This window comes from Protopterus annectens, chromosome 4.part1 (genome assembly GCF_019279795.1).
Source record: "Protopterus annectens isolate FY-2018-M chromosome 4.part1, PAN1.0, whole genome shotgun sequence".
NCBI lineage: Eukaryota > Metazoa > Chordata > Ceratodontiformes > Protopteridae > Protopterus > Protopterus annectens.
This window is the reverse complement of record NC_056734.1, coordinates 190,594,205-190,620,874: the sequence shown is the minus strand read 5'-3', so window position 1 is coordinate 190,620,874 and position 26,670 is coordinate 190,594,205. Positions and strand designations below refer to the sequence as shown.

At 41.0% G+C, this 26,670-nt stretch overlaps 1 protein-coding gene across 1 annotated transcript in view; it reads right to left on the bottom strand.

The window, feature by feature from the left end:
- Positions 1 to 26,670, bottom strand: part of PDGFRB (platelet derived growth factor receptor beta) — a 743,049-nt gene that overhangs the window by 611,420 nt on the left and 104,959 nt on the right. The window contains exon 4 of the mRNA XM_044070754.1: positions 22,516 to 22,646. Coding sequence (XP_043926689.1) covers positions 22,516 to 22,646 — 131 coding nt within the window. The remainder of the gene's footprint in view (positions 1 to 22,515; positions 22,647 to 26,670) is intronic.

The window sequence follows — 26,670 nt, the reverse complement described above, 5'->3', positions numbered from 1 at the left end:
CCTTGGCTGTGCTTTCTTCCCCCCCCCCCAGGAGATATCTATACCAAATGAGTGCAGCCCCCAAACATCTCCAGGAGTACAGAAACGGAACTCTCTCCCTGCAAAAGAAGCTACCAGCATGAACGCTTCCAGTGCAACATTACATGTGTGCCCCCGACATGAATGAGAATTAGTAGTCCAATTAACCTCAATGAATTAAACCCAAGTCTTACATCTGTCTCACATTACCACAAAAAGTCTTGCATCTGAATCCCCACTTCACAAAGGTGTGTATGCGACCCTCACTGTGGTCCCACTTCTACAAAGGCGGTGCTCATTGCATCTCTGAAATTACCGCCAGGGAGTTTCGACAAGCAATAAATACAGGTGCAAAAGCTGGGCTGGAGAGATCCAGTAATTTTTTGTTTAAATAAAATATAGGTGCCTTTGGGACTGTTTTGACAGTTTCACCATTGTCAAAGGTGAGGATAAGGCAAGGCCGCGTAAACTTTAAGACTTCAAACAGCGTCACCTCGATACAATACCCCAAATCATTCTCCATACAAACTACCTCGGATCTGCCTTCATTATTGCAATTTGGGTTGGTCCCGGTATCAGCTGAAAAACAGAAACAGTTAAAGTCACTAACCTGGCGCACAGCAGAGATGGGTTCCTGTCTGGTGTGAGTCAGGTCAGACAGGGGCCCTTGCGGCTTTCATGTCAGACTTCAGTACAAGCAAACACAGGAGGTTATAGCTGACAAAGGATGCATTCGTCCCCAAACTGACAACATAGTCTACTTTATCTGTGACACAGCAAATACAGAGAAGTGCCAAGATGACAGAGATGATGTGGTGCCAGCGCCTGACCTAATAGGCACAATAAAATCTGGACAGATATCCCTTGGGAAAACAAGGTTACCCTTACATAAAATAGCCAGAGCCAACGCCCTAAACAAAAAAGTTTAAAGGTTATCTGGGAGTCAGGGACCAGTAGTAAGAACAAGCCGTAACGACACCTACAAAAAAGTGGTTGGTAGAGTGCTCTACATTTACCAGAAGGTTTAGAAGGGAGATCTCAGAAGCTGATAAATTGTCATCATCACTCATGCTCTCATAAGACATTAGGATGAGTACAGGTCACATTGCCCCTTTTGGTATCTGGGTAGGCCGCAACAGCATGTAGGAAGAGGCCACAAAGTTCCATCAGACCAATGGATTGAGTACACTGTGTATACCCGCCGCTGCCTATTCGACCCGGACCAGCTGTAATCAGTAAAGACTTACTAACATGTCACCTTGAACTTACAAGGCCATGTATTCTCAAATCACCTCCCATGCTGCCCGACTTCGAAAGAACGTCATAAGTCCAGATTCACAAACCCAACCGCTGGGCACAGAAAACCACTTTGCCTAACATGGCCATGTCAGGACAGATTCGGATGGATAACATCCATCACCTGTGGAACAAATCCCGGTACATGTAAATGGAGGACCAAACCGGCCAATCGCTGGTTGCTGAAATTAGAATGGATGGGGGTGATAATATACCGGCACCCAAAGACTCTATGCTGTGGAATAAAAATCTCCCGGCATGTAGGTAGAAGTTCCCATACTCTCCTGTTCAAGAGAAATAAAGCCAATGGCGCTGGAGGACGAGATACCTCCCAGGAATTGGCTCCCTCCTGAACATAACCAGCTGCTGCAACATTTATTGTACCTGCTTTCCGTGTGTGAAGGACAGAAAGGAAGCTGTTATTTATTGGTCTGATCAGGATTTGTGCTCTGTTACCGGCTGCTGCAGCATTTATTTTATCTGGTGTGTGTGTGTGTGTGTGTGTGTGTGTGTGTGTGTGTGTGTGTGGGTCTGAGCGGTCCACATAACCAGCTGCTGCAATAGTTATTGTATCTGTTTCCCATGTGTGAAGGACAGAAAGGAAGTTGTTATTTGTTGGTCTGACCATCTGATCAGGATTTGTGCTCCGTTACCGGCTGCTGCAGCATTTATTTAATCTGGTGTGTGTATTGGTCTGAGCGGTCCACATAACCAGCTGCTGCAACAGTTATTGTATCTGTTTTCCATGTGTGAAGGACAGAAAGGAAGCTGTTATTTGTTGGTTTGATTGGGATTTGTGCTCCGTTACTGGCTACTGCAGCATTTATTTTATCTGGTGTGTGTGTTGGTTTGAGCGGTCCACATAACCAGCTGCTGCAACATTTATTGCATCTGTTTCCCCATGTGTGAAGGGCAGAAAGGAAGCGGTTATTTGTTGGTCTGATTGGGATTTGTGCTTAGTTACCTGCTGCAGTGTGTGTGTGTGTGTGTGTGTGTGTGTGTGTGTACCATTCATTCCCTACTGCAATATTACTACCTTATCATGTTTTAATGTAACATAGGCAATTTATTCTTCAAGGACAACACCCACTTTATTTGTAGATGAAAAAATGAAATATAAAGTTATTTCCTAGCAGCAACCTCTTCATTAGTTAGAGATCCTTTAACGTGGAATTATTTAGATGGCTTACTTCTGCAGAGATTTTGCATATTTACTGATATTGGTGGATTGTAATGACAGAAGTTTGGATGGCCTTTTATACTTGAAATTTTCTGAAATGGGTAGTCATTGGTCATATATTTTGTTTCATTGCTTACTACAAGACTGTTCAAAACTACAAATTTAAAACACAGTCTAACAACTGGTGCTGTTATTATACAAGGAATATAATTTAATACAATCAGGAATGTGAATCAAAGACTGTATACATGCATGCATGACCCTAAAAATGTGTTTGAAAACAGCCCAGAGGAAAGTGTGAAAGGCTTAAATCATGGGCAAATTTTAAGCTTTACTCTTGTTACCAAAGCAATGGATGAAGGTAAAAGAGTTCACACCGCATTACCTTGACCTGGTCAAGCCTTTTGACACAATCCCCTACTCAGGTGTAGTGCAAAAGATGAATAATGTAGGAGGATCAAACACTTGCTTCACTATCTGGATTGCCAACTTGCTCACAGGATGCAGGAGATCAAAACAGGGGAAGAGACCAGTCACCAATGGAGTCCCCCAGGGTTCAGTGTTGAGACTTCTTTCTGTTTGGCATACACATCTCAAAAGTAAAAGGAAATACCAAAGGGCTTTGCCCGGCTAAGTTTGAGATGACTGCAAGCTAGGAGCAGTTACTGAATCCCCAAATGACTTAACCATCATGCAGGAAGGTTTGTCCCAAACAATAACTGGTGTCAAAATCAGGACAATGCCCTCTGAGAACTGACCCAATTGTTTGGCTTTTGGGAATGTGCGTGTACAGTGACCTAACATTTGACCAACATGTGCCCAGAGTCATAAGAAAGCCTTTCTATATCGCACAGCTTATAAACAAATTGATTATGATTAGATCATGAGATGTTGTCTCCCTTTACATGCTGTCATTAGGTCAATCATTTTGTATAATGTCCACTTTGGCATGTATCTGTCCAGCCCCATGCAACAATTGCAATACTTTCAGAGATACCTTACTTAAAAGGATACAGGCTCTAAACAATAGGTCTTGCATGGAAAACCTCAAATATTTTATTACTATACTCAGTATCCCACAGTGTGTTTAGAGGTGACATGTCTGGCATACAAGGCATCCTCCGACCTAATACAGATGGACATACTGGACATCAGCAAGTCAAATGGTGTCAGAAATACTCAGTCCAGGTATCTAAACTGAAAGTTGTGGAGAGATGGATATATACACAGAGGCTACCACTGTTCCAGAACAGACTACCCATAAAAATAAAAGAAAGCTCATTTTCCATACTCAAATGCAACTTAGATCTAAGGATGTGTAATAGAAAATGTACTCCAGGATTGCCCCCATGCCATTAATGGATAGAAGCAGTTCCTAAATGCTGCATCCCTTATATGGTCTGCTCAAATTATCTATGGAACGATCACAGTTATTCTCACTAGAGCTGATATACAATTAGCAGCCATGAGATAGGCAAGACCAGTCAGAAAATGTTAATTCAAGAATCAAGCACCAAAAGGAAATCAGCTAAGCTTGAAAAGTCCCCCAAGTGAACCTATGTTGTGGTAGTAAATAGGTATAAAAAATTGCCCTTTTTAGAACACTAAGTGCACCACTCACTCTTTGCCCCCCCCCCCTTCCCGCCCACAGTCTTCAACAGCTTCCGGCACCTATGGAGGTACTTGTCGCAGAGAGTTCCTTTCTAGCAGCCGGTGTCACAACCATGGCATCAGCTCCTACAGCATTTGTAAGAAACCCTTTTCTTTTGGGGCAGTGATGTATTTATTTGGCCTCCTAGATGTGGGGACTATGGTGTTTGGGGTCGCCCACACCTTTTGCGAGATGAATTCCACAAACTCGTCAAAAGGAGGAGTCATCCAAGAAGCTGATGGGCGAGACGCAAGGGCCTTCAGGAAAACTGACTCCTCAGATGAAGGGGTGGAGGACTGCCAATCACCTCTCTGTTTTAATAGTTCCAGGATGTCTTTGAAAGAGATACCATCAGGAGGTTATTGTGGGGACCCTTCTGCTTCATCGAGGTCAGTGTCAGATGTGATAGAAGCTTCCTCTTGCATGTCCTCTTCTGAGAGACCTTTTCAGTGGGATACTCTGGAGAGGTTTCAGAACAGGGGGCAGCACCCTGAAGTACATCCTGAGGCCTAACATCTCTAAGGACCTGTGGAGAGGGATTGTGAAAAGACAGACACCTCACCTGAAGAGGGAGGAAGAACTGAAAAGGACCGTGTCCTAGACTGTGAAGAAGTCAAAGCCCTCCTCATTTCCTCAAAGCAGACCCCCCCCCGCTCCGAGGAAGTCCCCAGATCCGACAAGCAAGTTGTCGGAGCCAAAGGAATCTCCGGACCAGACGAGATCAACTCTGAAGCAGAGGAAGGAGCTGAACTCACCCATGCCGAGGCTCCCACAGGCATGGTCGGATCTGAAGGGATCAGACAAGACTCTGCAGACCCAACAAGGGAGTGTCGGCTCCCAGAGATCTCATGCTTTGAAGGCACAGAGACACTCGGGGAAGATGTCAGAACCAAGGAGATTGATGGTCCTGAACCCAACACCGACACAACCTGGATCTCAGAATCTTCCGGCTCCAAAGCAGGAGGACAGAGCAAAGGAGGAAATGTTCAAAAGAGTGGGTTTGAGACTGTTCCGACTCCTTTGGGCTCAGATCCATGAGAAGTCTGGCCAAAGCAGGTGTTTTTAAAAGACTCTGCATGACCCTATCCATGTCTTCATCAGATAAACTCCTGGTAGATCTACTGGACAGGGCAGGTGATCTTTACATGGCTAAAAGTGGAGAAGGGTTCTCAATGGAAGAAGATCGGCTCCTATGTCTATGAATGGTCATCAGTGGCAATGTAGTTTCCCGCTCCAAAGGAGTTTTGGAGCTGGGAGGAGATGTCTGCTCTGACAGAGCCTTCAGGTCCTGCAATTTTGGAGCTTTCTACTGCAGCTACAATAAAGGTCTTTTGGTTGTCTTATCAGAAGGATCAGAAAATATGGCCTCATGGAAAGGCATTTTCAAAAGGCCTTTCAAAATCAGTTTACTTTTGCATTCCATTAACGCCCGCTGATTAAAGTTGTGGCAAATGGAACATGACTCCTGCAAATGAAGAGGCCTGAAACAATATACACACAAACACACACACACACACACACACACACACACACATACAGGCATGCACACACACACAGTATGTGAGTTGGCAAGGGGCATCTTTTTACTGCACTTTTCATAGTTTTTAAAGCCTAGAGGCTTAGTCTCCTGTTTTTGAGACATAATGCTAAGGGAGAAAGACAAAGGGTCAAAAAGTACCAGAGTCACTCACCGTCTCAGAAAGGGAAAAGTCCTCTAACTTAAACAGACTTGAACCACACACTCAGAGGAAATTAATGTTAGTAGAAAAAGGAAATGGGACTATACAATAAAGAGAAAGTTTTATATTTTTATATATTAAAGGGTAAAGAGATATTTAATAAGGAAGGTAAGGAATATCCTCTAACTAAAATGGACGTTCCTAAGCGCCCTCTAACTTAAACGTGTAAATGGGGGAAGCTGGGTGAAGAAGTTAGGATACAAGATTTAAGAATTAGATTAAAGAATTTAAACTAGAAAGTTAACAATGCTAGAAAGTATATATAAGAAAAAGTTGTACTTAGCCTAGAGCTATAGCTGATGAAACCTCTTCGCTGTGCGGCAAACGAGATCTGAGGTAACTAGGGGAATGCATTATGGGTAAAGAATGAGACCCACAAGCTTTGCTGAAGACCTAAAGCTGAAGCATTTGCCGAGACAGATCTGACACATCGGATCTGACCCCACACGTAAGAATAAAGGTGAAACTGACAACATCGCATCTAACTTTACAGAAATGGTTGTGATAAGTTTCACTAAATATCTTTATTTAAATGCTGGTGATAAGAACTTGTATAACTGCTGGGAATAGGTACCTGGTGCTGGTGATAAGCACTACTTCGTATGATGATATAAATGCTAGTGGAGAGAGTCAAGAAGATTGCAGTACAGTTAGTCCCACTGATGAAAAGTTTGTTCCAGCACCTTTGGATTGTGGGACCAAGTCATGAGGTAGCAGGATTGATCTGATCTGATCTACTTGTCTGCTAAAAACAGGGACTTCCCTGGTATATGCATTGCTTTCAGAAAGTGGTTGGAAGATATCGCCCACTGTCACATTCTCATGGCTTCTTGACACAAAGGATAGCAGCACACCCCCCCCCCCCAGTTTGTTTATGTTTCAAACTAGTGACATGTTGTCCATCTGAACAGAAATCATCCTTGCAGGAAGGACATCCTGAAAGGCTTGTAATGCTAGGAGGACTAGCCTCATCTTTAAGATATTTATGTGAAGCCTGGTCTTGGATAGAGATGACATTGCCTTGGACAATTCTTTCCATGTAATGCTCCCCCCCCACCAAGATGGGAAACATCTGTGGCCACCATGGCTTTAGGAGGGGAAGGAACAAACGGACAACATTGGGGAACCTCACGATATTTAATCCACCAGTTTATGTGAGTCCTATGAATCTTTATCAAATAAATCTGAAAGGCCATAGGTTGATATCTGATGGACCACCGAAATACAAATGCACACAGAAAAACTCTCATGCAATACTTCAAGGGAGCTAAGGTAATGGAAGCCACCATCAACCCCAATAGTTGAAGAACCAATCAGGATGTTGGCATTTGGCAGGAAACAAGCTGTAGGGCCTGGCTGTGCATTGTGGACTGTCTGCTCACTGACGGCCTTACTATCTGTGTAGTGGTATCTAAATGAGCTCCTGTAACCTCCAAAGTCTGTCTGGGGGAAAAGTGAGATTTGTCCTGATCCACTGTTATGCTCAACAGAGAGCAAAGATGGAGCAGGTCGTTTCTAGCACAAACTAGAAGAGACCAGGTAGGTGCAGTGATGAGCCAATTGTCCAGGTAGGAGAATACTCAGAACCACTACAGTCTGGTATGAGCTGTGACCACTGCCATTCACTTGATGAATACCTGGAGGACTGTGGTGCGACCAAACGGCAGGGTTCTGTACTGGAACTGATCAGCTTAAGCCAGAAGTGGAGAAACCTTCTGGACTGCCTATCAATCAAAGTGGTAGTACACATCCTGAAGGTCTATTAAGCACATCAGGTCATCTTTCCTAAACAGGTGAAGAATGGACTGTACTGTAATCATAAGTCCTGAATTCTTTTTGGTTTGGTGAGACATCCTGGATGACTCACTTGTCTATCATCTTATAAAAAAACAGCCACTACCTTTCTTTGTGAGGGTGGAAAATTGGGTAAATAAAGGAAATAGAATAGCCTGCCTCCACAGTGCAGCAGTTCAGCAATGGTTCAGAACTGCTGACAAGGCCTCTAGGAGAAAAGACCCCCTAAAGCCCCAAATTTGCATACCTTCTCTGGTGTGTGGGTGATTTCCACTGTTAGAATTCCTCTTCTGCAACTGGACGGTGTCCATCCTCAGAAGCATCTGGAAAGAGTCACTGAAACTTCCTGAATCACAGCTTCTTAGCTCCTTTCAGGTTTCTACACAAGGTCCCTTACTGCAGAAGGGGTTTTCCCATCTTGCTGACTCCTAGAGAGCATCTCAGACTTTGAGTGCAAAAAGGGTCAAACCATCATAGGACAACCTGAAAGGCTCTGCAAAGTCATTCAAGCATATCTCATTACAGTAATGCCTGTACCTGCAGCTCTCAAAGCATATTCAGTCGCTCTGGATATCAGACACATAGAGGCATTTGGCAGAGACTCAAGGGTGGACAGCTGCAAATTCATGATTTTCTTGTTGTCAGCAGACATGGACACAGACAAAAATGAACAGCTGTTTTGTCAAATCCCTCTGAAACCTTGTAATGTGTGCCAGGTAGTCCATCAACCTCAATACAAAGACTGCTCTTGCACACGTTTCTGAGGATCCTCAGTGGGAGGATGTTCCAGAGAAGACTCTGGAGACTGATGGATGTCCTTGATATGGAACACCAAGTCTGGAAGGAAGTGGCTGCCCCAATGGAATAAACTGAGTAAGATCAGGACTTAGTGCTTTTAGTTGTAAGGTGCATGAACCTAGAGGGGGACAGAAGTCCATTCACCAGCAGTGGAGAGAGCTCTCTCAACTGCCAAAAAGCAGAAGCTGAGCAGGAACCCCAAACCTCCCTGCAGGAGTCAAAGTCTCCACACCCTGGATTACCTAGGGAACCAACTCAGCCTTACTCCGAAACCAATGCCAGAACAGAGCTATCTAACGCTAAAGCTCTGAGGGAAAGGGATGGCTGTGAGAACTTCAGAATCTATCCCCGGACCCCAGAACTAGCATCGAAGCTTTGGTTGCCAGATCCCTCTGGATCTCACAGACTCAGCACTGGCGGAATTAGATAAGTCACTGGGATGTAAGATGACCACATTTTCAGATCTAGTATCCCCAAAGATGGGAGGGCAGATCAGTGTAGAAACAACCATAGGTAGGGCTGAAGGACCAAAGCTCACGGGTCCAAAGAAAGACTAGCAGGGAGAACCAAAAGCTGAATTTGGTTCCCGAGGAACTTCCTCATCATTCTATCCACACTTACTTCTATCAGGCATCAGGTAGACCTAACGTACCCTAAACAGGAAGATGTAGGAGGAGGTCTGGCTGATCCTTGCACCAGTCTCTCCTGAAGAAAGTGGAATGCAGTCTAGGAGAATATGGCTCCAGTGAAAATTTCAGCTCTGGTAAGGGTGGAGTCCTGGATCTTACACTTGTCAGATTCAATGGAAAAGTAGGATCCAATGATCTTTGCCTTTGGTTGCTGGAGGTGAAGATGGTAAAGAAGAAGTGTAGTGGTCAAGAGAGTGCATCCTTGTCTCTTTGACCTTTCCCTGGGCTTGTCACTCTTCTCCCCACTAGGTTTGTCCGAGGATTTTTTTGCTGGATGGGAAGGCTCCAGAAACAGAAGTCACAGACTTGGACGATTCTCCCGCAGAAGCTGTGGAGATGTACTTTCAAAACATGTTTCTTCCTGAATTTAGTAACAGACCGGTAGCCAAAGGTCATACAGACAGAGCAGTCCTCATTCAAGTGGGAAGCACCCAAACAATAAACATAATTTTGCTGTCCATCTGAATTTGGGAATTTGAAGCAGCAGGCCATGCATTTTTTGAAGTCTGATGGCTTGTCATGATAAAACTATATAGGAAAGGAAGAAAAACTTCACATAACTAACTCAAACAAATTAGTATATGTCTGTAGTACAAAACACAATACACACACATACACACACACACACACACACACACACTTGTATAGAGATAGTATTAGTACTATAAGTATAGGTAATCTAGAAGGCTCGAGTCAAGTCTAGTATCACACCTGTGACCTAGAGGGTGACAGGACTAGTAAGAAACAGAATACAAAGGATTAGTTCAGACAATATCACTTTAGTGGGCAGATCTAGGGAGTCTCTCTCTCTCTGGTTATGATCAAGGGTTACTGGTTAGGCTTAGAATGGCCCTGCAAGGCAGTCAGCCTACTTTTCACCTATGAACCTACTAATACGAAAAAACTTAGCTAAGTCAAGCCTGAGCAGAGCGGATCAAGTCTGCTCTCTACAAGTAGCAAATGAGATTGGTTAAAATCTTGGGGACAAGAGGGGACTCTGGGTAAGGGGAGGAGCCCGAGCTGTGGATCCTAACATCTAAAAGCAGCTGAAGACAGATCTGAGGTTGGATCTGAAGACCCATTCATTGAGGAATAGATGGAACAGCCAACATCAGATTTGCTGGTGATAAGAAACATCTATAATATCAGTATGGACTTTGCTGGTGATAACAAACATCTATAATATCAGTACGGACTATCTGTAACATTTATGTAAGTACTATCAGTAATATTTAAGTTAAGTATTATCTGAAACATTTGGGTGCATACTATACATAACATTTGGGTTGTTCTTTCTGTAACATTTAGGTAGGTACTATTTGCAACACTTTGGGTAAGTACTACAACTTTGAGATAGTACCTACCTAAATGTTAATGTAGTACTATCTGTAACACTTGGATACTGTCATAATGCTCAATAACAGCATAAATAGGGAGTACCTAGGCCATCAGCTTCATCAATGTTCCAAAGAATATGACATGCAATAGGGTATTGTGTATAGGATGAATGAGCCAAGTATTAAAGAAACATGTCCCATACAATATGCCTCCCTTTATCAACAATTGTAGTCATTGAACAAATATGATATGGCATTTCATACACTTTGCTACTGAAGCTTTCTATATACAGGTCTGTATCACAACATCAACATTTTGGAACGTCAAACTGCATATGGTCATATGTTCTGTAACTTCAAAAAAAAAAACAAAAAAAAAAAACACCCAAAATCTGTGTTTTTGATGGTGGCAAGCCCCTTGTACCCCCATTCTCCCTTTAAATTATATATACCAACTCCAAGATTGCTCTACAGTGAGGAAAAGAATCTCCAATTCCTACTGCACTGAAATCTCAATAGAAACACTGAATTTTTGATAAGTCAATCATATGGTCTGAAATATATGCAGTTTGACATTCCAAAAAGTTGATCTTCTGAAGGGGAACCATACTACATCTATATATATATATATATATATATATATATATATATATATATATATATATATATATACACACACACACACACACACACACACACACACACACAGCTTTACTATAAATGCATTCTATATACAGAGCTCTACTATATATAGAGGCATTCTACATATGGATATACATATTTTTTCATACGCTATTAACTCTGCGTATGATATGCAATCATGATACAGCACTTTGGATTTTTTTTTTTTATTTATACACATTTTATCAAAATAATACTTCCACTTCTTTGCATCATTTCTGGTAATATCACGATATTTAGTTGGCTTTTTTATCATTTCTGGTAATATCACAATATTTAGTTGGCTTTTTTATCAGTCTGCCATAACTCAAATATGGCGATCTCATCTGCTCCCAATGTCATTACAACTTCACTTTTTCAAGTGTTATACAATTTTTTGGGAATCTCTGCTAAGTCGCCTTGACCAAATGACTCTCATGAATGTCACAGGATAGCCCTTCATGATGCTCTCTTCATTCTACTGCACTTCTATAAGTATCTAATGGCACTCTTGCTCTTTTTAGGACACAACCAGTTTGAATAAATGTCCCCTGACTATTCTATAAAGTGCTTCCTCTGCTGTTTGGATGACAGGAGATGAAGGTGATACATGACCTGCATATGAGAATCCTTTCTTGGCTAATTATATATATCAAACACTCTTGCACATGATAATAATTCCTGGATATGAAAAATGATGTAGACACAGGAATTCTTCCTTTCAATCTGCGACAGAGAAGTATCTAATCTGGCTAATGACTAAAAACTTAGAGTGGAATATTCCAGTAACCATTAATTAATGATTACAATAATAATTATTCTAGTAATGCTAGACACTAATCTTCAAAACAGTCACTGCCAATTCTCCTCTTGGGTTCACAGATGGTTACTAGGCTACTGATCTGAAGGTCTTTATAAGCCCAGCCATGTGTACCCAATATAATACTAGTGAAACCCAATATAAAGCATCTTGCCTAAACTCAAGATCCTAATTAATGACTGCCCATGTCTAGGAGGGTCATAGGCAAAATCTCTGACAGGAATTTATAGCTTCCCATCCAGTCCACTAGAGGGGCTTTGTTTGATTTGAACTGGTAGCCTATTCCAGAGAAGTGGCAACCTCTGAGAGAATTATCTGTCTCTCAAGAAGGTCCTACTTATATCTTGGACTAGCTTAGGGTCCCTAGAGTGGGTGACCCTTGTCCCATTTGACTTGCGGATGTGCATTTCCACTAGGTTTGTATCAGAGATTGCTCTGTAAGCCAGGCACAAGTCTCCTTTAAGTAGTCTGTACGCTACTGAGTACAATGACAGTGACTTAAGTCTGTCAATGTATGACGTGCTGGAGACCCTGAATTTTCTTGGTTAGAAATCCCTGTGGTCTCTCAAGTTGCTGCATGTGCTTGGTAAGGTACATACCAAAGGCAGAATTGTACTCAATTACTGGCCTGATGAGGGTTGAGCACAGGGGTGTTATGACCTCTTTCACTCTTGAGGCAATGCCTTTGCTAATGAAGTGCGAGACCTAGATGCCTTCTTTTCCACAGTACATACATGGTGGTCAAAGTTTAGGCTACAATCAACTTACGTTCCCAAGTCTCACTACTGAGTTGTTACTTAGGGTATTATTATTCATATGACAGTCTGCAGGGATATCATTTTTACCGAAGGGGATGATAATGCATTTCTTTGCATTGAGTTTGAGACGATGGCTTTGGCACCAATCATTGGTTTAAGTCCCTCTTGAAGTATGGTTAGGGGATTCAGTGATTACACCTAATTTGCAGTCATCAGGAAACTTAGTCAGCCACAGCCCCTATGTTTAGGCTTGAACTTCTGAGAACTATATCCCAAACAATAGAAGGCCCTGCACTGACCCCTGTGGAACCCCACTATTTATAGGTCTGCTGGTTGAGGTAAAGTCCCCAACTCTGACTGAGTGTGATCTGCCAGTGAGCAACCCACCTGACGACATAAGGGTTGATATTCAACTGGGAGAGTTTATCAATGATATCCAAATGTTGGATTGTGTCGAAGGCCTTATAAGTCAAGGTAGGTTGTATGCACAGATTTGCCTTTATCTGTGGCTGTGGTGACGTTTTCTAAGATGTCCACAAGATTTAACAGGCATGACCAGCCTTTGACAAAAACAAACTGTCGGATCAAGGGTTTGGAGATCACCTATATCTATTTATAAGGTCCATAATAATCCTTCCATGGCCTTACAGATAAGCCTGGTTAAGCTTATGTGTCTGCAGTTCCCAGGGTCTTCTGCTGTACCCCGCTTTAAGAAGGGGGATGACCATTGCTGTTTTCTATTCAGCAGGGACAAAGCCAATACTCAGGCTGTAGTTGAACAGAGTACCTAATGGAGTTGCTAACTCATGTTTTAAACTGGAATGCCATCTGGTCCCATAGAGGTTGTGTACTTGACCTCAGAGACAGCATTAATGACTTGCTCTTTGGAGATGCAAGGTGGGGGAGATGTAGATGGAATGCTTTGTTGAATGTTTGGAGGGGATAGAGGAGGTGAAATTTTCACCAAACCTGTGAGCTAATAGGTTAGCTATTGTCGCAGGATCAGTGTGTATGATGCCATCCACAAGTTCAGCACATGTCTGGGTCCTACCTTTTAGGTTACGGATATAGCTGAAGACTGCCTTAAAGTTATCCTTAGCTAAGGTTGCTAAATTTTTTCGAAGTTTCTCTTAGACAACTTTACAAGTTATGTTATTCGTTTGTTCAAGCAGAAGAGGGTGTTTCTTCCGGTGCTGGGACCTCTCTTGTTTATTCTTAAACAGCAACTTCTTCCCCTTGTTGCATAACTTATTAATGCTAGATGTCCAAAAGAGAGGTTTGTTTTTTCTTGAGGATCTTGTTTGATCCTATCAGGTACAGCTGTGTCAATACATTTGTATAAGTGCTTGTACAGGGTGTTTGTATACCTTAGTATAGTTGTCAATGCCATCTGTGGGAACAGAAACTTGGAAATTATTTATGCCATCCCTTAGGAGGGTATAATTAGCTTTGGTAAAATGTTTTAGCCTAATTTCACCTAAGAGGGGTTCAGGTGTTAACAGCTACTTCAAATGTGACTGATTTGTGATCAGATTTAACCAGTGAGGGTCCTATACTTGTGGTGGTGCAAAAGTCACTCATGTTGGTGAGAACCAGGTCAAGAACATTTGAGCCCCTTGTGGGGGGTGCATACTATTTGTTTCAGGGCATTAGTGTTAAAGTCCAGGAACCTTTGTGCGAGCATACTGGTACTCGTGCAAGTTTCCCAGTCAGTGGCGGGATAGTTAAAATCGCCCATGGCTAGAGTGATTGGTTGTAATTTGATTGACTCAAGTAGGTCCAAATAAACAGCGTAGTTATCTTGGTTCACTGAAAGGGGCCAATATTTAATGGTGACATGAAGGGTGGGGGTTAACCACAGTTAGTTGAACTTGTGGTAACTCCATGGAGTTTTCCTGTCTAACCAGTCTAGAGGTGTATTTACCTTTGATGAAGATAGATACTCCTCTGATTCTCACACATTCATTTTGTGGTCTGAAAGTGTGGAAGACATTGCAACCTTGCCAGGCCGGGGTACTCTCTGTAGCCCTGAACCAAGTTTCTGTGACTGCACAAATGTCAACATCCTCCATGGAGAGGAGTGCTTCCAGACAGTGCAGTTTCTGATTTAAACTCCTAAATATTTAACAGTCTGCATGACTCTATTTTTGACTATCGAAATGACAATAATATGGATTGACATGATATGCAGAAATGGTTACTGCTCTGAAAGTGCTTTATATTCCATGCTTTTATACTGCAGATCATTTTATGACTTTATTGCATCACTTACTACATGACTAAAATGGCCTTCAGACATTTATAACACCACTATTCAGTGTTCAACAAATTTGGAAAACTTTAAACAGCAGTATATACAGTAAAAATCCAACTAAATGTTTTTTGACAATGAAACAACTTTGGTTCAATGTTAACTCACCTTCATGCTGGTCCTAAGACATCATAGTATCTTTTATATTGCTTTTGTGATCAGCATTACGTGTAGTGCACTTCTGAACTTCTTGTTTTGTTTCCACTGACACTCTTGGCCAAAGAGAACATGACGATTACTTCTGATCTTTTCTTGCCACAAATCTGAGTTATTACTTTGTCATTTTCACTTCTGCATCTTATTACTGTGCTGCAGTTATGCTTTATAAGAACCAAAGCACTGCTTGGGAAAAGGTAATTATAATTCAAGTGTTATCACAATGTTAACACTAACATCTCCTTGTAGGAAGAGAATTAATAAAGAAAGACACCCCCCTTGGTATTCACAAAACAGGATGCAAGTTGTGTAGATACATATTGCCCTTAAATTTAGCACAGAACCAGGGACTTCTGTGATTCATAGTAATTAGAGAATCACAGACTTCTGTGATCCTATAATGACTATAAATCACAGAAGTTACAAAGCAAAGAAGCCACAAGGCCATTTCCACCTAGCCAGTATCCATCCTGAGGCCTTGGCTCTCATTTTAAAGAGGGTCAGGCCAGGGCCAGCTTTAGCTGAAATGGCACCCTAGACAAAGTAGTGCTCTGGCACCTTTTAATCCTCACCCACACCATACTCATGAAACACCCCTATTTGAGCCTCACCCACGGGTTGGTCACTCCCCAAGAAAGCCACTTCAGTTATTTTCTTCAATTATTTAAATGCACAGGAAGAAAACATACTTTGTAATGTAGTTAAACTGCAAGTGAAGGTGGAATTTTCCTTTAATAAACCTGCTTTATATGTTGCTCCTTCACACATATTTTATTATGAAAGTCATGTCTTCAGAAAACAGAAGCCCATATGTCTTATTTCAAAGGGTTGCTTATGTTAATCTAAACAGTTTAATTTACTTTGGGGTAGGCGAACGAACCTTACAGCTCAGTGAAAATAGAATGGCAACCACTCTCCTCCCTGTGTACAGTAGCTTAAGCCTCGGAGGCACAATACTGTGCAAAGGAAAGGGGCACTTTTTAGGGAGGTACAAAATATGCATTTACAGAAACAATATTTCAGCAACAGAGGAACAACCTTGTAGAAAACTAGTTGTCAATCAGCACAGCAGAACGTTTGTGTTACTTCTTAACAAGGTAAGTATGCTAAACGTCCATCCGTAGCTCTCAATGAATCTGGGACAAATCGAAAAAAAAAAATCAGCAATGACAAAAATAAGAGAAGGTGAATTAATATACATTTTCTGAATTAAAGAAGTCCATAACTCTAATTACTGTCCACAATTTATTAAGGCCAATTTACCACCTTTTCTCCAAAAGTCACCAGTTTTAGGAGGGGGTAAAGAGGGACACTATTAAAATTTGAGTCAGAATCAGGGACGTCCCTGAAAATTATGGAGAGTTGAGAGGTCAGATTCAATCTCATCTAACCATAGTTGAATATGTTAATGATTCCTCCCTCATATGCTTAGATCCCTCCCTTCCTGAACTCATAAAAAAACACAACAATCCTTCCTGGACATAGAAAAGTATCTGTCTAACTCCCAACTTATCCTGACCCCCCCCCCCCAAATAAAAACAAAACTTATTTTTTTTTGCTACTAGAGAAGAGCATAAGTCATCCTCCCCTTTTACCATCTACTCCTCAAACAAAGCCATCATAGAACCAGTAAACCATGACAATTGGCCTTTAAACTTTGGTCTTTCTGCATTTGATCTTTGGGAATTGGGAATTTAGCAGTGCTTTGTTTCAGCTACTGTGTAGTGAACAAAAAGCCCAATTACCAAATCTTTTTCCTGTTACATTAATTTGATACTTTGTATATTAGCTGTACTTAAGTGTCATGCTCACATTACACTGACTGGCTTAACTGGTTTGTCTAGAGCACCATTTGCCTTGTTCAGACTGGCCTGCCTATAAAATTAGAAAAATGTAATTTTGTAAGTAAATAAGTAAATAAAATAAATGCAGATCAATGCCATACCCCAGTGAGAATGAATGTGTATGTTTCCAGGGGGTGGCATAAATGCAAGTATGCATCTGCCAGATGTAATCTTGCACCCCCCTTAACCCAGTCCCTTTACTCACTGAAGCGGAAAAATGTGTGGGTGTAGTTCAGATGTGGCACCTGATACTGGACTAACAGACTCATTTACATTTTCTCATAATGCTATGACACACTGGATCCCCTCAGTTTAAGTGTATTTTGCTGGAGTGGCTGGTGGGTGACTGGGACTCAAAAGTACAAATTCAATAACATCTAGATACATGCAGGAGGGTGGAAGGCTATTTTAAAGAAGATCAGATAATCTGAATATAAAATAATTGTTTGTGTTGGAGGTAGGAAGTCAATAAACCATGTTAACAGTAAAAGTCCAAGCACCAAGCATTCAGGAACTCCATGTAATTCTGTAGACATTGCATTGTTCATAAAGGTTCTGTTGTTTAGATAAGGAGTTATATTATTACAGGCTATCATAAAGACTCCAAATAAATGCAGCTGATTTATGTGAACTGATGTAAAGTGTCAGAGTCCCTTTTTTACGTAAACACAAAACTGCCCAAGTTAGTTTACCTTTGACTGTTGGTGGTTGTAAGGGGAGAATTTATCATGGGTATCTGTAGCCTAATTAAGGCAAAAGAGAGTTACAAAATAAGGATGAAGGCAATGTGCATGCTGAGGGCCATGACATATTTTTTCTGAAAAGGTTACCCTGATATTTAATTTGTTTATAAGATTATATGCATGCCTTCTGCATCTCCTATACATTTTCCTCTACTTTTTTGGTCTTCATGTTTCCTAACAGCCAGCTATTGTGTAATATTGTGCCCCGGCAACAAGAGAGTGGAATAGCCATATAAATAAATAATTTAAAGAGAGAAAGAAACTACTTAATGATTATAAGAGGTCGCATTCTACCTACCTTAACAACACAATTAAGCAAAATAACAAAGAGATTTAAGGGAACCATTAGGAAGCTCAATGTTGAGTATGAACTTAAAATAGCCACTAAAACCAAACATAGCTACAAATCTTTCTTTAACTATGTCAAGAAGTTAAGAACACCCAACAATGTTTGGAGCTAGTCCACAATACTACAACGCTCTCTGACCCAAAGGAAATAGCTAATATCCTAGCTAACAAATTTCCTGCAAATTTGACCTCACCCAGAGATATAGCTATTTTAAGAGTTCACAATCTTAGTCACTCTCTATCTACGACAAAACAAGTTCTCTCAGCTCTCTCAAAAAATAAGAATACTTCATCGATGGGTCCTGATAACATACTAGATTATCTGATGGTCAGTGCCAAATGTGGCATTTCTGAAACCCTACTTGAACTCTTTAATCTAAGCCTCTCCACTGCTTGCATTGTAATGCCATGAAACAACAGTGGTCCAGCCATAGATCCTGGTAACTACAAACCTGTTAGTCTCATATGAAAAAGCTATGGAACGTATTATCTCAGGCTTCATTTATCTGGACATGGAAAATCTCTTATCCCTGGACCATAATCAATTTAACTTTGTCAAAGGAAGGTCCTGCCTCTTTGACCTCATTAATTTCTTTCAAAAAGTAACTGAAGCAGTAGACAGTGGTTATGAAGTGCATACAGTATATCCTAGACCTGGCCAAGGCCTTCGATACTATTTCCTCATGTAGGCATTACTGACAGACTTGTAAATCAGAATACAAGTATCATTATTGTGCTGTGGATAGTTAACTGGTTACAGAATCTATATGGTTAGAGTAGCAGCTGCATCTTCTAAAAGCAAAAAAGTTAGCAGAGGTGAACCACCAGGCTTAGTTTTGGGCCCTCTCCTATTTGGCATACATTTCTCAGACCTTCAGGCCAGCACACTTGGCCTATGGTTAACTAAGATTGTAGACAACTGTAAAATGGGTGTTGCTATTCTATCTAAAACGTACTTACAACTGCTCCAGTATGGAGTACACCATATTAACAATTGGTGCAAAGACAATGGTCTCATATTAAATGTAAAAAAAAAAAAAACTGTAGCATAATTCGTTGCAGATGAACCCCTCCGATCAAACACTGTAATATGGGATCTTAGGGACTCTTGTTGATAATTCCTTATCATGTGACCATCATGTCTCTATAGTAGTTCAGAGACTTTTTATCTGACCCATCTAATTTCCAAATGCGAAAAAGTCTTAATTCCCCTTATCTTTTCAGACCCACTAATGAATATAATGCACTTTTGCTGTGTATTTGTCTAACCATACCATGCAATTTGAGAGACCTCAGAGATTCATAACTGAAAAGATCAGTGACCTGAAAAATCTTAGTTATCAGGAAAGACTGAGTACAGACAAAGGGCTGCCAGTCCCTTACGAACTCCTCCGTGGAGATCTGTATCTAGCCTTTCAAGCAGTTAAAGATCTAAGCTTATTTGACCTTCTATTTCTTAGCAAAACTAATGGTACCTTAAATACTCATGGAACTAAAACTTCATCAGGAGATAATGTCGACAAAATGTCATGATAGATTCATATGCCAACTTATCTCTCATCTCTGGAACAAACTTCCACTACATGTCAAGCAAACTAGTGCTCTTGCCACCTTAAAGGTAACCTAGATAACTGGACTGGCAGCCTCAAATTCTTCCCTGGCTTATTTTGTCTTTCCAGTCTTGAGGCTAAAGGGATGTTCTGAATATTTTTTTGGCTAGGCTTGAAATGGTCTGTAGACTGACTGCCTAGTACTTACCCATGAACTTATAAAGGAACCAAGTGCCAACACTACTGTGGAAGCCTGAGCCAAGTTATTGCTTGCCACTCTAACAATTGACTGCTTACTGACAGATAATGTACCCTTTCAAAGACTCCCTCTTCGTGAGAGCCTCCCATTAAGAATAACACAGTGGCAACAACTTGGAGATTAGACCCTCATACTCAGTATATAATAATGAAATTTTATGAGAATGTCTTCTCCATATGGCATTTTCAGTCACCTGATTTACAAAGTTCAGCTAACTTGCCCCTCTTCAAGAAGTCACTGAAACCCATGTAAATGAATGTACTCAATGCAAATGTTATTATGACCCAGGTTAAGTCTGCTGATGAAGCAAACTAAGTTGCAAACTTTTACAAATGACAGATGCACTCAAAACTCCAGGAAAAATATTATATGCTGTATATTTTATTTACTTATTTCACTCATTTGATGGCTGGAATCATCTGATGGGGTCACACAAGATCCCTTGCCCCAGGGAGCAAAGCTCCAGAGACAATTATTAAATGTTTATTTTCAAAAGTAAAAATAACAGAAGTACAAAACATGTTGAAAATATAGCAGGAAAGTATATACAACTAAAAGAACCAAGTGTACCACTCATTGGGGGTGGGGTGATGCTGCCCTTCCTGGAGATGATCTTTATGTGTCATTGGTGCCCTCTATGGCCATTAACTATAAGGGGGGAGGGCAAAAGTTCCTCTTCTAAATGTGGTCTGCACTAGCATTCTGGCATCAGATATAGAGACTGGCAACTACTTAGGGGCAGTAGCAAGTACATGCTGGACTTGGAAATGTGGTGTGCACATTCCTATAGAGTGACATGGTCCCATTAGTAGACAGTGGGTATTGCTGGCCCCTGTATGTTACACTGTATGTTGACATGCACTGTATTTTCGGAATGTAAGATCATAGTGCTGTATGTGCCCCATCGTCATGCTTTAAACTATTATACAGCTATAACACACTAAGAACTGTCTACAGTGTAACCCTTAATAGTCCTTAAACCTCCCAAGTGTCTTTTATACTGTAGTGATGCTGGTCACACAGTGGTACATGCTCAAGTTCACTATGATAGCAATGACTACAATAAAAATAGAAGTTTGACCCAGGTCACACAGTGCTACACTGCTCATGTTCACAACAATAGTAATGAATAAAATAAAACAGAAGTTTGGCCCAGGTCACACAGTGCTACACTGCTCATGTTCACAACAACAGTAATGAATAAAATAAAAATAGAAACTCGGCACAGCTCACACAGTGCTGCAATGCTCATGTTCACAATGTCAGTTGTTGTGTTGTGTCTTTCGGCTTTTCCCGGTTAGGGGTCGCCACAGCGGAAATCCGGTCCGCTAATGATTGGCAGTAGATTTTTACGTGCCAAGTTGTCAGCCCTGACGCACAACCTTCAACGAAGGTATGCCCATTCACGCATGTCTCCACACAGAAGACGCTCTAGCTTAGAATCGAACAGGACAACGTCTTACTGTGAGGCGACAACGCTACCGCAGCACCACCACTGCAGTACTCATGCTGACAATGTCAGTAATGAATAAAATAAAAATAGTGGTTCGGCCCAGGTCACACAGTGCTACAGTGCTCATGTTCACAACGATAGTAAAGAATAAAATAAAAACAGAAGTTCAACTCCACCCCACCCTATCCCTGCCAAGTGCTTTTTAATATGCTAAAATATACGGAAGGCAGTACTACCTTATCCTGTTGATTGTCCTCCCCATCTTGAAACAATCCATTGAGTGCTGTTCCTATGCAGCATTTAGCAAACTGATGGAAAGGATGACACATGCTTGTCTGCCATATGTCACTCACATTTTCCTTTGGTGTGCACTCAATTGTTGATAAATATATAATTCTGAAAGAGCAGAGTGTTACTAAAATGCAGGCCTGTGAGTTCCCTCTTCGGGTCATCTTATGAAACATATCTTGTATAGAATGACTCAAAGTGTTAGAAACGGGGCCTATTAAAAACTATTTTTAGGAATATGTAAAGAAACTGAAGATATTTGTAAATTCTCAGTTTATGAAAAGAAATTAAATCAAAAACAGATTAGTGTGACATACCGAGATGCTGTACACTGCAAAGTCCCTGATGGGGAAGAATGTTTTTGATTAATGATACATACAATAGTAGTATGCTTCTTTCCATAGAAAGCCTTCAGGCTGAAATGAAGATTCAGTTAAAATAAGATTAGGATTTCCTCTCATGCTATTATTTTCATTAAACATTTTTTTTACTTCTTAACCATGCAGAAGCGTGCTCATTTTGCTGAATCTGCTAAAACTCTTATTTTTGATAGTGTTTTTTTAACAACTGTATAATGACATATTTAAGTTTTGCAGAAATGTACTTTGCTTCTTCAGGACAGTTTAGACAATATCCTTCTCCAACTGATACTGAAGCACCCTAAAGTATTCTGTAAATAACCTGTCCACAAGAATCTATTCAGTTAATGCTTGGTGACATTCATTGCAAGTTTAACTGATGTTCATTTAATATCTGTTGAATGAATGCTCTGCAACATTCTTCTACAATTTTTCTAGTACCTCCTAGAAAGCGAAGTATTTACCTCTTTGCGTGGATATGTCCAGTTGAAAAGTACAAGGTTAGATCCTGTAACTGTGCAATTAATGGAGATATTTTCACCCTTTCTCACCAGTGTTTGCACAGCAGTGACAGTCACTTTGAAATCTGGTGTACCTGCAAAAAAGTAAAACATTAAGTTGTGGCTTGCCTGTTACTGTTCTGTAACCACATGGCTATAAATAACATTTCCTCTTACATATCTGCACGAACTTCATGCATAAAGGCATCATGCATGGATTGTACTTATCACACCTAAACTAATCTGAGACAGAATTAGAAGCACTACAAGAACTAAGTTGGTAGTTGGTGACAAATTTTGCTGGCCATCATGCTACTTCCTGCATACACACCACTGCTGAAAAGAGGCAAACCTATAACCAAACAAGTAAGGATATGGCCCGAGGGAGCACTCTTGGCACTACAAGTCTGCTTCGAATGTACGAACTGGTCAGTGTTTAGAGATACAGCTATAAAGAAACACAGTATTGACCTGGAGGAGTATACGGAATCTGTAATGGCCTATATTTCAAAATGTGTTGATGATGTAACAGTAATCAAATATATCGCCATGCACACTAATCAGAAACCCTGGCTAGCTGGTGAAGTATATGAGCTCCTAAAGGCATGAAATGCTGTATTTAAATCAAAAGACAAGGATGCCCTAAGAGAGGCCAGAGCAAACCTAAGTAGAGGTAGAAAGGAGGCTAAGAGGACCTATGGACGTAAAATTCAGGGACACTTCAATACCTGGAAAGGCATTCAAGCCATAATCGACTACAGGCCTCCATCCTCCCCATGTGATGGCAACACAGAATTTCTGAACAAACTAAACACCTACTTCAGCAGATTTGATATGGACAACACTGTTCCAAATAAGCTCCCTGTCGAAAAGGGTGAGGAGGTACTATGTCTAAGAACATTTGATGTTCTGAAGACCCTGAGATGAGTAAACCCAAGAAAAGCAGCTGGTCCTGATAATATTATGGGAAGGGTTCCAAGAGATTGTGCTACCTAACTGTCCACTCTACTAACAGATACATTTACCACCTCCCTGCAACTAGCCATTTTACCCAGTTTCTTCAAAAATAAGACAACCATTCCCTTACCCAAAAAATCCCAATCAGCAAGCCTAAATGATTACCAGCCAGTTGCTCTTACATCAACAGTAATGAAGTGTTTTGAGCGGGTTGATCAATAACTATATCTCTTCAAGCCTACCTGCAACACTGGATACATTACAGTTTGCTTATAGATATAACCGCTGCATGGCTGATGCAACAGCTATAGCACTTCATGAATTGTTGGAACATGTAGAGAACAAGAATTGCTATGTCAGAATGCTGTTTATCAATTTTAGTTCCGCCTTTAACACAGTCATCCCCCAGAATCTGATATCAAAGCTGATACAGCTAGGCATCAACACCCCCCTATATAACTGGATACTGGACTTTCTCATCAACAGACCCCTAAAAGTATGTGTGGGAAATAACAGTACCATAAGTATTACATTAAGCATGGGTGTCCCTCAGGGCTGCGTCCTGAGTCCTCTGCTGTTCACTGACGCACGACTTCATGGCCAAGCATGAATCTAATAAAATCATCATATTCACAGATGATACCAATGTCGTAGGTCTTGTCAGAAATAGTGAGGAAACAGCCTACAGGGATGAAGTGGAGCATCTGATAGGCTGGTGCAACCAGAACAATCTGGCCTTACATATTAGCAAGACCAAAGAATTAATAGTGGACTTCAGGAGGGCTTAGGAAATACATCAATGACTGGAAATTAATGGGGTGTCAGTGGAAAGAATCTAAAACACCAAGCTCCTGGGGGTGCACATCTCAGATGACCTATCCTGGTCAACTCATATTAACTACACAGTGAAGAAGACACAACAATGTTTGCACTTCCTATGGAAACTGAGGAAGGAAAACCTGTCTCAGTCCATCATCAAAGCCTTCTACAGGGGGACCATCAAGATCATCCTCTCAAACATCATCACAGTTTGATATGGTAATTGCACAGCATCTGACCACGAGACCCTCCTTAGGGTAGTGGGGACAGCGGAAAGTCACTGGTTCCTCGATACCATCCACAGATGATCTGCACAAGACTTGGTGTGTGGGAAGGGCTAGGAAGATAATCAATAATCCGACTCACCCTGCCCATGGCATGTACTTCTGCCTTTCCTTGGGCAGGCGGTATTGCAGGTTACACGGCAAAACATCTAGACTGAACAGGAGCTTCTTCCCTCTATCCATATGGCTGCTCAGCTTGAATGCCAGGCATGACAGCGAATAATTACATCAATATGCCACTTGCTATGAAGTATCAGCTATAGTAATCACTCTGGCAAACTGCTTCAATAACTGGTACAGTTAGCTTGACTTTTTATGCTATTACATCCTAAATGTGCAATAGTCAGGAGTGAATCACCACTCCACACATATGCAATATAAACATCAGAATACATCATACTACATCTGATGAAGTGCAATATTCTAAGCAGTCACAATGTGATGTCATAGTCTTGCAATACCTACTAGTATAATATTGTCTAATGTCTTCTTGTCCAATTGTTGTCATTTATTGTTTTGTCAATATTTTAATTATTACTGTATGTGTACCAGCCTTACTGTCATTCAAACTATGTGTTCATTGTTTTGTCTTGCACGGCGACCAAAGTAACAGCTTGCACTGCTATGCATTTCTGATCGACAATAAAGTTTACTTTGATTTTGACTCTCAGCTGAAAATTCCAGAACTGATGATGATGTATGTTGCAAATACCTATATGCAAGCTGTTGCAACATGGCATTAGTACAGAGACCGTGACGGCTAGAAAACTTACTGACAATGCATAGCAATGGAACTGTAAGGGAAAATCAGACAACTCTAGAGACTTAAAAGGTGGAAATATTTACTTACTTATCTTCATTAATACGCACGTTGTCTGCAGCACCCTGCAGAAGAGGGATAAATAATATAGTTAAATATCCACTTCTAGTTAGAGGGTTTGAGATGCTGAATTGGATTTGTATTGATAGATCAACAACACTTTTGTTAAACACTTCTTCTTTCGGCTTTTCCCATTTAGGGGTCGCTACAGCGGATCACCTGTCCGCTCATGATTGTCAGTGGAGTTTTACAGTGTCGAGTTGCCAGTACGGCATCCACCCTTCCACGGAAGATGCACACATGCACACCTAGGGCCAATTTAGAGAGTCCAATCCACCTACAGCATGTCTTTGGGATGTGGGAGGAAACTGGAGCACCCGGAGGAAACCCACGCGACCACAGGGAGGACATGCAGACTCCGCACAGAAGGCACCCCAGCCGAGGATCGAACCGGAGAACCTCTTGCTGTGAGGTGATGCTTGTTAAACACTATTCTAGCAAAAAAAAAATAAAAATCTACCAAAATTATTTTAAGAAAACTTCAAAATAAACTTTTTTTTTTTTTGCAGGGAGCAAACCCACCCTGCAATCTCCCTGTCTCACTGTGGGAAGACACCTAGACATTCCACAAACATCATAAATATATGAAAAGGGATTCAACAGAAGAGGTGTCAAGAGAATGACATGTACCCACTGAATCTGCCTTATACACACAGCAGTGTATTTGCTGCGACTCCAATGAAGTAGCAGCTTTAACTGTCAGCACTCTACTGATGATCTACAGACAGCCGTTGAAGGTTCCCTTCTTTGTCTATATTTCATGGCTGCCTTTAGCAGAATCCAAGTTTTCAAATCATCAGAACTCCAGCAGGACCCCAAAAAACAAACCAAAATGCTTTATACAATTACTTTAAATAACTATACAAATCTTTTCATTGTACAAGTCTGGTGCTGCTACAGAATGCTTATTCTCCCTCAACTGAAGAAAAACAATGTAGATGTATCACTGTGTAAAGCAATGCTCGGTGATAATAGGTAAGATTCTGATGGTTAATACACATGCTCTCCCTGGGCAGTCTGCTAGCATAAAGATAACACTAAGCTCACTCCCTGTAAGGCAGTTGTCCCAGAGCTGTGCTGTTAAACGCTGATATCTCCTACACCATCCTATATTGGCTACATACAAAACTCCCAACTCCATGGAATATAACTCATGGCTAACTAAAACTCCCCAAAAAA